Source organism: Wasmannia auropunctata, unplaced genomic scaffold (genome assembly GCF_000956235.1).
Source record: "Wasmannia auropunctata unplaced genomic scaffold, wasmannia.A_1.0 LD334385.1, whole genome shotgun sequence".
NCBI classification, from domain to species: Eukaryota; Metazoa; Arthropoda; class Insecta; order Hymenoptera; family Formicidae; genus Wasmannia; species Wasmannia auropunctata.
The window spans coordinates 671,320-687,757 of NW_012028505.1; the positions used below are offsets into that span (position 1 = coordinate 671,320).

General features: G+C 38.2%; 1 protein-coding gene across 1 annotated transcript in view; it reads left to right on the forward strand.

Annotated features, from left to right (window-relative positions):
• The window catches only part of LOC105458718 (interleukin-1 receptor accessory protein-like 1), an 86,004-nt gene that overhangs the window by 7,798 nt on the left and 61,768 nt on the right, over positions 1–16,438 (forward strand). Inside the window, exon 2 of the mRNA XM_011704235.1 lies at positions 1,476–1,657. Coding sequence (XP_011702537.1) covers positions 1,476–1,657 — 182 coding nt within the window. The remainder of the gene's footprint in view (positions 1–1,475; positions 1,658–16,438) is intronic.

The window sequence follows — 16,438 nt, forward strand, 5'->3', positions numbered from 1 at the left end:
CTCCAGCTATTGTGTATATAAATAATTATTATATTTCTATCGACTGCTATTTATTATCATCTTGTTATCAAGCTGTTCTCCGGCAATGAGCATTCTATACATTGCCTATATTACTATTAACGATATTAACGGCGCGCATTAGCAATTGTTGTGAAAAGGTAAAGCAATTGCGACGACAAATTATAACGAAGTCATTGCGGTCGGGCAACGGCGCGGCGGCGTAGTCGCGACGATTTATTTTCGCGTATACGGTTCAGTGCTCCTGATTCTTCCCTTACTCTTCGAGTGTTTGTCGAGGAGCGCTCGTTCCCTCGACTTTTATCTTTACGGCGGAACGAATGCTCTCAAGAACAGCCATCGATATTCCCGTCCCGGAAATATCGGGCTTGTTCTCGAGTGCGACGTGTTCCAGGACGATCGACCGCTTCCCCTCTCCCCTTCCGCTTCGATAAATTATCGCTTCCTGAAAAATATCCTGCCTCCGTCGTCCACTTTTTTTGTCGTCGATTCTCAAAATCCTCGCTCGATAAACGCACCCTCTTATCGCTCATCTCAACAAATCTCGAAAAAATAACGTTTTAACGAAAAAGAATTTCTTTTAGTGGAAAAAAATGTAACTTGACATAAATGTCGCTTTCGATGAACTGAAGAAAAAAAATGGAGAACTGAAATAAAAGATAAAACTTTGCATCCATAAATGCTTTTTATTTAAAAATTTTTTAGTTAATATTGTTCATATTTTAATATAAATTCATCATTATTCGTGTCGAAGGTAAAATAAAATATGAATAAATTTCAAAAACATTTATTTTTCACAGGATATTTTTTTACTACTGTCATATTTACTATAATATTTTAGGAGTCGATTTTTGAAATTATTTTCTGAAGAGAAATTTATATAAATATATTTTAAAAGACTCGTTTTTCAGAGATAGAGTATTAAATTCTATAAAATTATCATCTTTTTAAATGGAAATAAATTTATTTTTTAAACGTAAATATATAGAGTATTATTTTTATTTTATCTACAGTCATTTTGTAAAAAGTTAATGGCGTAGAAATCGTTTTAATAGTTCATTACTGTCCCGAACTTGCTAATGGACGGAATCAAATTTTTTTCCAGATTGTCATTATTTCATTACAGTACACTCTCGATAATACTTTGAAAAAAGACATAAAGGGACATTAATTTTTTAATAACTCTTTCAAGAGCTATTGAGAAAAATCGATAATTTCATAGAATATTTTTAACATCCTCTACCTCCGAAACGAGATCTTCGAGGCCATGTGTTTGTATTCCTCGAACTTTTCTTCTTAAAATTAGCTTCTAAAATATTGGGCAATACTTAAGAAACACTCTATATATATGTCGATCTCTCAACGCCCTCCCTATTTATTTTTAACGTTTACCCCGGACAGACAAAGATCATTCGCTCGTGACCATATAATAACGTTTGCGTTACTTCTGTCTCCAGGTATAAGGATAACAGGGCTTACCCTTGGCCGGGCGGTGAGAGCCACTTTATCCTGTATCCCGAGAGCGCGAATCAAACGATCTACACGCAGGAGATGAGAGCCTCGGATGCGGGACGGTACTCCTGCCAGGCACGTAACGACACAACCACTTTGGAGGGCGACATCACTCTCTCTGTACTCGGTAAGTAGGATATCCTAGGATAAACCTGATGGGATTCATCCATCAGCCTATATTAGAAGCTCAAAGGAGGATCCTCCGTCGTACCTCCATTCGACGTTTAATAGAAATACGTCACGTGGAACCGAGAACAAGATAGCGATGAATAGTAATGATAAGATTTAGATCTCAAAAGAGCCATTCGCGGTGAGTAATTGAAATATTATATAATACGCGGAAGGTTCCTCTTGCAGAATTTGTAACATTGCATATGCCGTTGCTTAATATCTTAATTAAACATCGAAATATTAATTTTTTTTTTTCCAATCTAATTGATGTGCCAAAAAGAAATTATTAAAATTGAATTTATATTATTTTTATTTTAGGACAAATTTTTCTTTGACTTTTTTTTGCATTTTATATTATTTTACAGATTATATATTACATACACATACCATATATAGTATATATATATATATTTATTTAAAATTTTTGTCTGAAAGGTGTCGTGTTCGAATTTTAAATTCTCTGGGGGCTTATATTTAATGTACCTTTCTGAAATTTCTTTCTATTACACGTCATCCAGTTTCGAGAGATGATCCACGATTGTGTTTGATAACCAGAGGAGTAATCGGATTTTTTAAAATGTTCGCAATAACAACAACCCAGAAAAAAAAGAATGCGTCAATCGGAAAACTGTGCGCGCGTCCCGATTTGATTCGCCGTCCGTTGTGCGTTCGACAAAAAAAAAAGAGCACAAAATTCGGATGATCACACGAAGATCCGCCTTTGACGCTCCCATTCAAAATAAAAGAGGGGTGACGCGGGGGAAGGGGATTGCAGTGCCCAACCGGCGGGGAGTTGTCGCAAAAAGCGTTGCAAAACGTCAATCGCTATTGCCGACAAAACGATACTCGCTTTCGATATCCGCGTCAAAGAGCCTCGTCATCATGATACTGTCATGTCGAGATCCCGTGGGATACAATGTCGGCTCGCGCGCGGGAGAGAAAGACCTCTCTCTCCCCCCCGCTCTCCCTCCCACCTCGCGATTCTTTCCGGATCTTTTTCAGCATCCGGAAACCCTTTGTTATTCCGGACAACTCTCTCTGCTACCGTCGTTTTGTCCAAACGGTTTCTTTACGCCGGTTTCGATATACGAATTCGGATATATAAAATTTTATATATTTTCAAGCGGAGAACATAGAGTTTATTTTATAAACAATATTTAATCGAGCCTTTACCTCCCCCGGGTTTCCCCCCTTCTCTCTTTTCCAATCTTATATAGGAAAACGTATTGATCATCGAGAGCACCACACGAGTGCGGCGGATTTGACGCGAAGTACTGAGAAATAAATTATCAAAAATCGTGTTTTTCTTTTTCGAGGGAAAAAGATTTCGCTCTTCTTATCGACTCGATCGGATCGATTGACCGCCTTCCTCCCGGAAGGTCGTGGTCGCGTTTATTCCCGCGATAACGCGAGATAACGCGCGGCGCGCAGTGTGTATCGAACGCCCCGCGAACGTATCGATCGGGAATTTCAATTAAATCCCTCTGTCTGTCGAATCTGATCAGTTCCGAGCAGTCAGTCGCTTTTCCGGCGTGTGTTTTTGGTCCCGATGTGGCAGAGCACACAGGGGGAAAAACGCTTTAAAAGTGTTGTATTGTTCAGCTACCTCGATTTTTATGACATCGGAACAGAGTGTTTCCCGATCGGAGACATGAATTGTATTTCGGCGGGCAGTCGTCAACATTTTTAGGTTTTAACAGGGAAAGTCACAGGGAGAATAACGTTTACTGTATATTCATTAAAATGATTAAGTGACTATTAATATTACAGTATCAAGGTGCAGTTAATTAATTTTTAATCATCCTTAACGTTTATAATATTCGTGAATTTTTTAAGTACCCACATGCACCATACAACTTAAGACGTGGAAAATATAAATCTTATTAATCATTATAGTTTAATGTACACACTTACTTTTTATTGTTAAATATGAAATATAGAAATATATCTATATATCCTCCAAAATAAATTGTAAATTTTAATTTTTAATTTATAATTGCGTTTTTTAATTCTTAATATTTACAATGTTCGTGAATTTTTAAAAATATTTACATACTCCATAAAGCTTAAGATATCTATCGAAAATAACTTGTTGTTACTTATATATACATATATTCACGTGTCAAATATGAGATGTGGATTTAGTTATATTTTTTCAAGGTAAATTTTTAAATTTTCGTATCTATATATTTTCAAGTAAATTTTTAACTTTGTTATAAATATGAAAAATAATACAGATATTACTTTTTATTATTGTAAGAAAATTAAAAATTAAAAATATATATACATATATATGAGGAGAAGAAAAAGAGATGATAAGAAATTCAAGATCACTCACTTCATCACTTCTACAAGACAAAGTTAAATTTCGTCGGGTAATGCAATCACGGAAAATCGTCGCGGTGGCATATTAGAATTCTGTTGGAAAATGTCATTTTGGAAAATTTCGTCGGGGGCGACGCGGGCGAATCGCCGAGTTAATATTCATCAGAGGAGCGACCGCGCGCGCTTCCGGCTCCGTGCAGTCTACGGGGCGCTGCCTCCTCTCGTCGATTTAGCACGCATTCGCGCACCATCGCGCCGCCGTTCTTCCATCGTCTCCCTGTCTGTCGATATAACCGACTTCCAGCTTCGCCCCAGCAATTTGCCGGAAGTCGTCCGAGAGAATTCCGTACCGGTGACGTTTAACCCCTTTGCGCGCACGTTAAACTTCGCCGCTCTCCCTCGGAGTCCTTTATCTCTTCACTTTATCCGCCCGTCGAAATACCTTTCAGTTATCGATCAATCTATATATCCGCGTCAAAAATGATTTTGCGGACCAGAAAATTTGAAGGCTTGAAAAATGTAACATCGAAATATTTTCTATTTACGGTAATTTATTCGGGTAATTTTGGCTAATTTTTTTCGTGAAAAATCGATTCTTATAAATTCACCCAAAGAATTGGATATTGAAACATTGTAAGATGATCCATTTTTATATTGTATTCTTATCGAGTCGTATTTTCCTGCAGAAATTTAATATTGGAAGATAGTGATTAATTATACATATTTTAAGCAAAAGTGCTGAACAAAACCGTGCTTTTAATATTCAAAAGTAATATTCAGTATTAAATTGGATTTCTTTAAATGAGTGGAGTTCGGTGAATTATATGTATATATCTTTATACGTCTTTATAAAATTAATAAAAAATAAATCGTGTTATTGGAAACTTTATCGTGCACCAATTTGAAACATTTGCCTGTATATTTATTATACATTGGTCGTGCATTTGTACAGAAGATACATAGCGAAAAAATTAAGGGAAAAGGTCGTGTAACGGCGGGCACGAGGATTATAATCGAGAGTGGACGCTTTTCCACGTGTGCGCCTCGGGGGCAGATTAATGAATAAATTCCTTACACGAGCCGAGAAAGCAATCCGATTCGCGGAAAATTGCCAGCCGGGAAAATTGGTATACGACCCGATCTCTCTCGCTCTCTCTTTCTCTCTTTCACTCTCTCCCCTTTACGCGTTACGCGAGCGAGCGAGCGAGCGAGCGAGGTGCGTAGGTAGAAGATTCCGCGAACGGCCAATCGAATCTCCTTCGTGGAAGAGAAGTTCTTCACTCTCGCCTGCTCTCGCCTCTGCGCCGGTATGCACCGCTCCGCATCTGTTCGCCGTTGACGCGCCGCAGATGCACCGCTGTAGCTTGACTTTCGGTATGTCCTATAAGGAACGCCGCGTCGAGTTATCCACGCGCAGAAGCCCACAATTGCAACGGAGGAAATCGCGTATTCTCTCTCTCTCTTTCTCTCTCCGCGGTCATCAATCTTTGCATTCTCCCAGAAGATTGAAGGGTATAGCTTTCAATCTCGTCTTCATCGCGGACTCGGGTTTTCTTTGTTCATTAAATATTTGAGAATTTTTGTGAACGTGTCCCAAGAAAATATGAACTTGAACAATTTTCATTATTTGAACTTTTTATTTTTTATCGTGTTGCATTATTAGTATTATTTTTGTGTATTTACGTACTTAATATATAGATTATGAAATTATATTAATTAAATTTTAAATTATAAACTACATTTTACGAGATATACAAGAATCTAATTTCATAATTTTATAAATAAGAATCTAATTTTGGAAATTCAAAATTCATTTGCGTATTCGTTGCGTATAGCGTGAATAAACGATATATATAAATATTAAAATACAGAGAGATTCCTTCATTTACAATTGCGCTCTTTTTTTTTATGGTAACACAATTGATGATTCATTCGTCAGCGAGGTGTGTGAGCGGAACGTTAACAATTGTCTTAATCGCGGCCTCGTTGGCTTATCAGCCGGTTCTTGGGACGGCAAACGAAGCGTATCAGAGTTTATCATTGTAACGGGCTATTTTGTCTGGCCTATTTTTCGAGGTGGGTGCCGTTAAAGGCGTCGTTAAATTACGGGTACGCGTTTCGCGGAAACTTTAATCGGGCTTCCTCGAAACAAAGGCAGCACCCGCGCGCGCTCGGCGTTCGTGCTCAACCGTATCAGCCATAAGTGCGGCAGATTACCGTCGTATACGCGTCTGTCCCTCATTTGCGAACGCAATTACGATTGCACTTGGCAAAAGGGCTTCCCATCCATTTTTCATCAGATTTAACGGATCTTTAAATTCCTAATTCGCAGACAGTTTTAAATATTTAAGCACTCTTAATCGCGCAGAAATATTTTTATAATTTTTTTTAATTAATAAAGTACTCGGTATTTCGATTATTTAAAAAAATGGCTTAATAATTTAACGCTTTCAAATTCTAAATTTGATAAATTATTTGAGATATTGAATTCAATCTTTTTAAAAATGCTGAATATAACATACATTTTTAATGTTATTTTTCAGCTTGTTGCGATTGTTTAACTAAGACATGGATTTATTTCTATGTATTGTAATTTATATATATTAATATACGTAATTTATAAAATTTATATATCTTTATCAATTAATACATCATTTTATCAATTTTGCATTTATATTGTAAAACTTGTAAAAGTTATTCTGCACAAAAAGCTCTGCCCGATTTCCGCCCAAATACGATTATATTCCTAATTCGCATTTTCGATTCCCGCAGGGTCACAGATATACGATTATTTGTAATTCGCGTTTGTTTGATTAAATACGCTTATAAAATTAAGCTCAGGCTCTCGACAGTATTTGACAGTGACTGTCGAATAATTCGCGAAAAGCTGTCCGGCGCGGCTTTTATCGCCGCGCATTATCGCGACGACTAATTTTCGCACGCGTTGGCGAGGCAGGGAGGGGGGGGGAGGGGGTGACGGGGAGAGCGTTCCATTGATCAACGTATACGTATACGCGCGTACGTATTGCGAATCAAATTGTCGCAATTTCAACAGCGACACGCGGACATGAGTTTTTGCCCCCGTTCGTACGCGGCAGCGCGCGTAACAAATGCAAAACAACAACGTCGACAGAGATCGACGCTGCAATTTTTCGCCCCAAGTATTTACGGGGCGGCATTCCGACTCCGTGTATAAATCCACGTCTACGCCCGCGCGCGCGTTGGCAGTTATTATTCGGCGAAACTGAAAACACGATCGCGCGCGCCACGTCACGTTGCGTACGTCCGGGTCCCCCCGGCGCGGCCGGACCGGGCCGGGCATCGTCCTGACGACGACGTACGAATTCGATTCTCGTCCCAAATTGCGATGCGCCCCGGGGATCGAAAACGTTGTTGCCAATCGCTAGGGCCAGGGCTCTCTTTGTCGCCGCGCGCAAGATCGATTTCCGCGTCGTTACAAAGGCGGTCCAGACGCGCGCAGCATCCGAAAGCCGATTTCCCCGCAAGAGAGCCGTGCCCCGTCTGCCGTGCCGCGAAATTCTGGATTTCGCGACGGAACGGACGATGGAAAAATTGTGCAACACGCATTTGTGTGATTCGAAATTTTTATCTTATCGATTGGAGCGATGCGTTTAAGACAAGTATGATACTTTAATATTAACATATTATTCTTAATTCTTATTGCTTAAATTATTAAAATTAAACTTTATTATTACTCGTATTATTATTATATGAATCTGAAAAGATTTTATTTTACATTTAGGGTAGCAATATTTAGAAACGGGAGAACAAAATAAATATTAAATATCTAATTATTTTTAAGAGAGACAGAGAGAGATACAAAATTAATATTTCTATATTAATATTGTTCTTATTGTTTGAATTGTTAAAACGAAATTATTATAATACAAATCTGGAAAAATTTTATTTTATATAGGAATATTTGGAAATAAAAGAACAACAATAAATTTATAATTATCTTTAAGATAGACAAAATGAATATTTTAATATTAATATATGCCGTTTTTATTGCTTGAATTGTTGAAACGAAATTTTATTATTATTATTATATTTGGGAAAATTTTTAGAAACAAGAGAACAACGAATATGATTATCTTTAAGATAAACAAAGACAATTTTTTAATATTGATATATCGTTCTTATTGCTTAAATTATTAAAATTAAAATTTATTATTATACGAATCTGGAAAGATTTTATTTGGCACAGGAATGTTTAGAAAAACGAGAGAAGTACGTGGCTCCGGCAGGCATTCTAGATCGCCGCTTTCGTAACTCCGCTGGCCAGAGGCTTCGTGCACGGCGCGTGAAATTCCTAGCCTTAATAATTCTTCCACCACCGAAATCTCTTCGGAGTTTCCGCCTCCCCTTTATTTTTACTTGGAAATATTACGGAGAAGGAACCGATTCTCCGGGAGTGTGAAATGTGATGTGCATGATGCAGCAGTCTGGTGGGTGGCGCGCGCGTGCAATTGAGGGGTCCACGCGCGAGATGGATTCATGAATTACGGGCGCGCGCGCGCGTAAGCGCGTAGCAAGCAAAGCTTATATACGCGCGGTAAATTACACCGTCGATGAAATTGGGTCGATTTAATCCCACGCGTTTTACAGCGCGCGAGGTGCGCGTAGGTAGGTAGGTAGGTAGGATAGATGATGTTCCGCGAATCCGCGATCAATTCCCTTCGTGGAAGCAGCGCGTATCATAAATGCCCGCGCGCGGCGGCGGCGACGGCGCTTATTATCTGGGCGCATCGGTGCATCCAGCGCGACGGAGGAAGGGGGGAGACAGCCGGCGGACTACACACACGGAATTCCCCCTTTCAAACTTCAAACGTTACCGTCGCGATCTATGTCACACTCTATATATCTTATATATTTTATTAAAAAGCTAAATATAGATCGGCATGTTAAATATAATATATATTAAATGTCAAATATAAATGTTGTATTTTATACATTTAATAGAAGGGCTTGCTGCCAACAGTGGGTTAACCCACATTTTGTAACCGCCGAGTAAATGAACTTTTAAAGTGATAAACTTTAGAGTTTATTTTCTCCGTTTTTTTTGGTGAAACGTAAATTAAGCTCACTGTTGCTACACAAGTCCCTCAATATATCTATATTTAACATTTTATGTATTTATTGTAGTTTATATGTGTACTACATATATTGATAAAAATATTATACATTGCGTATTATTATATATATTATTACACATGTATAATTCTAGGTATTTATTATATTCCCTTTATAATCATTTTTTAATGATAATGAAGTCATATTTATATGTTTATGTGATGTAATAAGATGAAAATAATGTTCATGAAAGTAATAATAAATACATAGGTGATATACGTAACACAATGAAGTTATTATAATATAATTATTAACTTTTTAAAATTACATGTAAAACAAAAGATTTTGTATGTATTTATTTCTCACTATTAGATAGTTTGCTAATTATTTTTTAATTTATTATAAGTTATTAACTTTTTAAAATCATATGTAAAATAAGAGATTTTTTATTTTTTTTATTTTTTACTAACAGCTTGCGAATCTTTTTTTAAATTTATTACATGTAAATATCTACAAATTGTTTTTAAAGCTTTCATAATAAAAGGATGAAAAACACGTAATGTTTTCAAACGGCCATTGTTTCACGTGTACGATATTTCAGAAATAATACGAATGGTGTAAATATATTTATCAGACGACGTGAATCACAATAAATCTCCGCAGATTTAAACGTATATAGACGCGTGTGCGAGTTATACAAAATTTTATCTTCTATATGAGCCGTAATACAATTTTCATTGAAAAAAATTACTGAAAGAATTTAATATCGCTAAAAGGATGTAAAATAGAGGAAAATAATCCTCGCAGGGTTGAGGATATTAAAGGACTTCGCGGGAGGTAAGAGAGATATTTCTGAATGCGAGCAGCCCCTCGGAGAGTCAAACACTCGTGTTGACACACCGCCGACATACTATCCCCGATAAATTTTTATGCGATCACCACCGCGCGTGTCACCTCCAGGCGCCTCTCCTAATTTCTTACTCGTTTCGACGGAGGTATTAAACCACTTCCTCCGCTCCCCGCCCGTCTCTCCCGCCGTCTCCATTGATTCTTTCCACCTTTTCGCACCCCATTCGCAACCATCGTTTGCACCCTCCGCTTCAAGGGGGGCGGGGGGGTTTTACAACTCAGCGACGCCGTCCGCTTTATCGCCGCCGGCCTTTCGGGTACTCGATTTACGATACGCGCGAACTTTAAGAGGCGGGCGCGCGCGCGGATGTGCTGTTTACCCTTACGATCTCCTCTCTTGTCGTAAAGTCCCGAATCCTCCCGTAAATTTCCGCTACGCCGAAACGTCTACTCTCGGAGGATCATTATCGCGTCAGTAAATAGCTACGTAAGGACGTCAGAATTTAACACAAGCTTAAATTCGAAACGTACAAAGTATACTTAAAAAGTTACTAAGGAAAAAAATGGGAGAGTAACCGAATATCAAAAATGGAGAGTATCATAAAAAAAATATAGAATCAAGTTGTAAAATTCCGAGATTGCTATTGGATTCTCTCTTCAAAGGTATGTTCAAGAAAAGTGAAAATTCGAGATTTAAAAATCTTAAATCAAAGCAGATTTAAGAGAAATTGAATTTACAAAATATATTTAAAGAATTATCAAGAGGAAACCAAAGAATAATTAGAGAAAATTGTAGATTTAATACAAAAATGTGTATTAAAAATCTAAAAACGTAGAATCAAATTATAAATTCCAAAATAACACTTAATAAATTCTCTTTCCGAAGAGATCATATGTCTAAAGAAGTCTCGAAATTCAATAATTTAAAATCCACACACAAGTTGATTTGAATTTGAATCTTAAAATATAGATATTAAAAAAATTATCAAGAAAAAATCATTGAGTAATTAGAGGAATCGAGTATCACGGGAATGTGTATCAAAAATCAAACATATTAAATTCTGAAACTTTTGAAACACAACTGTATTCTCTTTTCAAAGGAATCGCATGTCCAGAATTAAATTCAAAATATATTTGAAAAGCTTTCAAGAAAATAATAAAGACTAATTAGGGGAATCAAGAATGTGTATCAAAAATCTGAAAATCTGATCTGAAATCTGAAATTAAATTTACAAATGTATTTTATAAAGAGTTTTTAAGAAAAAAAGAATAGAGTCTTTATTATAGATAAACCGAGTATTACCAGAATTTCTATTAGAAAATCTAAAAATATGGAATAAAATTTTAAAAAATTTTGAAATTGCCACTGAATTCTCTCTCTAAATTGGATCGGATATCCGGATAAGCCTCATTCAAGAATTGGACGTGTCTACCTCGCGGTCTATAAATACGCGTATACCTATACCCTTTCAGGATCGCACACGCGTCTCAGGATGTAATCCACCGGCTTATCGCTAATAACCCGTATTAATATCCATACGTCGATTTAGACCGGGACAAGGGGTGGATGGCGGGGGGAGGCGAAGGAAGAGAGGAGGCCAGTCGTGACTACCGGAGGCAATATCTCAAGCCTAATTGCATCGGGCGGCCGTTGCCGCCGCGCGCATCGGACATGAGCGCGCGCCCGTGCCGCTCCGCCTGAGACGACACGATGGCGCGATGATGACGCCGCGAGCGATGCAATTAGTGGTTGCAGCGTGGTGCAGCCACCGCGCCGCCGCGCCGCCTTGCGCCTCGGGCGCGCCGTATCGTCCCGGGCTATTTCTGTGCGCTCGCGGCGAAACTCGAGCAACCGCGAGCCGCGTTGGAGGAAGGAGGCCTGGTCGCCCGCGAGCGAGGATCCCGTCCCGTCCGCGATCAGAGCGGGATCGATTCCCGCGGAAAACTCGCGGTAAACGCGAGCGTTACCACGCTGCAGGTTCAGATGCAATACCGCGGAATATTGTAGACGTCAGATCCCAAATAGATAGTTAATTACAGCGTCGGGTTACGAGACACTCGGAGAGATGCGAATTGGCGATATTGGAGTATAATCTGCTGTGAAATTGCATCTAGTCAGATACAATACTCTTATTCAGGAGACGCGTCGTAAATTAGCGTCTCACTGTGTGACGTATTATACATTGTCCAGTGTTGTACATGACGACTAAAATTGATAACGAAACTGTTACAAATTTAGAAATCGTACTTTTAATTGATTTTGACTGATGTGAGACTTGATATTCAATTTAACTGAAGTTCAATTTAAAGATAACGCCCCGCTCGGGTAATTAATATTGAGGACCAAAGCGCATGCAATGTACAGCGGTGGACCAAAAAAAAATGAGGAAATTTAAAGAGGTAAAATAAAAACTGAGAAACTTCATTCGATTAATTTCAATCACATTCAGAAGAGAAAAGCTCTGGTTTCTTTGGCCCACCTTACAGCAAAAATGACGAACTTTGTAAAGTCTTTTCGCCAAGGGAAGAAACCGAACTCTTCGGAAAAAATTTCCTTCTTTCAACTCATTTATTTTCAAGATATGATTTCGACTGACACACCCCGTGTACACTTGTGCGATTTTAATTTACGAATGACGTCCGCAAATATGAGGGGATCAAGCTCGCCGAGAGAAAACGCTAGTATCTTAGCTTTCGTTTCTTCGCTGTAGTTTTCATCTCTCGTCGCGGCGCGGTGTGGTGCGACACGCGACAGGATATGTATTTCTTCGGCGGAACGCTAAATTATCACCCAGGTTGACGAGTAGCCACCCTCTGACATCTCTATATCGCCCCTTTCACTTTTCACTCGTGTATCGCCGCAATTCTTACCAACCATCGCGTATATTTTTCCGTGCGTCCGTTTTCATTGTGATGTTTTTTTTTTCTTCACTTGATTGATTTATTCGCCTCGACTCATAAGGACCCGTCGGTCACCGAGATCACGTATATTGATCGTCCTTTCGTAGCAACAGTCTTTATTTAAATTTTTCCTTTTCAGTCATACTTTTCCTTCTCTGTCTTTGAAATGAATTAAATTTATATTTGAGCGTTGGCCGGAGCAAGAGAAGAAGGCATAGAAATTGTAAGAAGATTAAGAAATTGCAAAGCGCGTATATATACATATACAGCTGAAGGGACTAAATATTTATTTAATTCTTTCAGTTTCCTGGGAAGTAATTTAAAATGAAATTGCAGTTCGTTTTATGAGTATTTTTATTAAGCCTTTGGGAAATTATAAAATGTCAGATAGTTAATAATTTGTTGTTTGAAAATAATAAATTTGAAAATGTAAAATACAATGTATATGCAATATATATTAAAAAATAAAAATCTAAAACGTTAATATAAGGGCTATATGCGAGTCAGACGCAGTTATTGGTGCACGAATTCGTCACTATAAAATGTCAATTAATTAAAAACGTCAATATGTTTTTAATTAAAATTTATAATAATTTATGAATTTTAATGAGAAACAATTTTATATTGATGATTTCGCGCACCACTAACTGCGTCCGACTCATTTGGCCTGTATATTAATGTATAAATTGAATTTTTATTTTATATATTTTAACAATTAAATTTATCTGACTGTTAGAAAAATAACCTTTGATACATATTACTCGACAATTAGTCGAGTTATTTATTCGCAATTTATTCTCAAAAATATACGTATTAAATTAATACATAATTCTTTTCATTAACTACAATGTATTTAAATCGATTTCTTATCGACCCTATTTTCTTAACTCTATTTAAAGAATTAATTGAATTCTTTTACTATATAATTGTATACTTTTCATAATAATTGTAACGATACTCTTAATTGACAATATTACGAGTATAATCACGAGAGCAAGAGAGAGAGAGAAAGAAAAAGAGAGGGATACTCAATATATCACGTTCTAAAAAAAAGTGTATAATTTTATACACTTTACTCCGGGTACGTTCGCAGGACGCATTTCCACCACGGTTTCTCCTAATCCGGTCGCCCCGCGGCAGTGCTTCCGCACACTCTCTCCAATTCAAGGCGAAATATAGCCGCGCACACTCGCGCGGGCGAAAGAAACCGAGCGCGGAAAGTGCATCCGCAGCCAGTGCAGTTCCCTCCCCCTCCCACCGGAGTCGTAATCTTTTACGGAGAAGCGCCGTACGGAGGGGCCGCCTCTTATCGGCGAGCCACGGGCCGCCGCGTCGCGCCATATGTGCCCGCGTGCACATGCACGATACATCGCGCCGTTGCGCCAGTGCATTTAGGAGCGCATCCGCTCGAGAGAGAGAGGGAGAGGGAGAGAGAGAGAGAGAGAGAATCGGTTGCACTCAGCTACGCGGAATGGCCCGCGATAGCGAGCGGTATTGTCGCGCGTGACGCGATAAACTTTGACGGCGCCGCGCGACAATAAAGGCTTTCCTCCCCCTCGCTGCTACCCTTGTTCCACCGGTCGGTTAATCCGCCCGCTTCTCGCAGGAAGCGTTGATAAGCGCCGATAAGCCCGGTCGACGCGCCGGTTTCGACGCGGATCCGCTGCGCGGCGGGGGAACAATTTTCGCGGGGTCCTGATCTCGGGAGGAGGGGAATTATTATTATTATTATTATTATTATTTTTTAAAAATATCCGCATTTTGCTTCAAAATTCTGCAGTTAATAATCCGAGATGTACAAGAATAAGGACGCTAGATGTAGATTGTAGGGGGAATTGGTTCTGGATAATTTATTATATTTAAACGTTAATGTGAAATCCCTAATCGAAATCACGAAAGTTCAACTGGAATATAGAAGAAACGTCAAATGCGGTCTGAAACGAATCTTGATGCTTAATAATAATATTTTTGTGTGAATCTTACAGTATTGTAACCGAGACCATGAAAGTTCAAACTTGAAGAATTTTTAGAAACGCCAAATGCGGTCTGAAGCAGATCTTGTTGTTTAATAACAATATTTTTGTGTGAATCTTACAATATTATAAAAAAATCTTTTATACATATAAAGATTCGCACAAAAATATTATTAAGCGTCAAGACGCTTCAGATCGCATTTGACGGTTTTAAAAAATCTTCTAGTTTAAACTTTTGTGGTCTCGATTTAGATTTCATATTAATGTTTATTTATACATTTATTTATATACGCCTGAAAAATGACGTTTCTTCCTATATTTACTATTGCGATAAATATTGCCACGTGCCTCGGTCGAATGGTAATTAAGACATCCACCTGAAGAGAGTGAGAAGAGCGGGTTTACATGTTCAAATGGCTGAGGTAAATATTTTTCGCAATAAGTTCGTAAAAAAGAATGTTTATTATTTCATTTAATTTAAAATGGAAAAATATAAAATAACACTGAAATTGAATAAAGTAATCCATAAAGTATTCCTTACGACTAATTACAACTATTACTAAAAATATTAATATCTTATCTGGATAAAGATATTAATTTTTATTCTTAGGATAATCCAGAACTATATAAGTGCACGGAAAGAACGATCTTGTTGAAAGATCTAAAAACAGATCTGAAAATTTTTTATTAAATCATCAAAATAATTTGTTGGAATGTTAAAACTGATAAGCATTGCTATAAAACGATTTGATATTTTAGCAATCATTTTGACTTTTGCACAAGATTATTTTGATTATCGAACAAAAATTATTTTCAGATCTGGATTCAGCAAAAGTATTCTTTCCGTGTGTCCTCACTCCATATACGAAATCGAATTCCGCGATCAAGAACGCGCAGCGAACGAGCGACAAAAAAAAGGATCTTATCTCTCGATGAGCGATAAGCGCCGAGCGCGTATGAGGATAAAAAAAAACAGTTAAAAATTGAACGGGTAATGTTATTGGAAAACAGACTGTGCACATGGGAAAACAGACGGGCGAGAGGATTGGGAAAATACTGGGTAAAAAGAGTTTCTCTTCTGGGAAAAGAAGAGATCGCGATGAAAAATTTCATTCAAAAGAGATATACTCAAAATTAAACGGCGCGGACGTGAAATGCTAAAGCAGGGGCGAGTGTAGCGTGGAAGTACGTACGTATACATACGATCGGAAAAGCATTTCCACACAAATCCACGGGACCAGACGGGATAAACGAACGAAATTTCGATCCTCGATCGCATTTCAAGCGGCGCGGCGGTGGCCGCACGCAGCTCGAAACGTCAGACTCTCAACGCGGCGTTTAATTGAATATGAAAAGCGTCATTTATATTTAATTAAATATCGCAACGTTGTTGGACTTGATTACGATTGTCATTGCGGCATCATTACCTGCCTCTCGCCCCGCTTCTCATTCTCTCGCGCTCTTCCTCCCTTTCTGGTCTTTCTCCCTCCAATTGTTATTACAACTGTCAGTGCGCAATTGCGATCGTAATGTCATTACGCTATCGCAAAATCTCATTTAATCCCGGCAACAATACGGCACGAATGACGATCGGG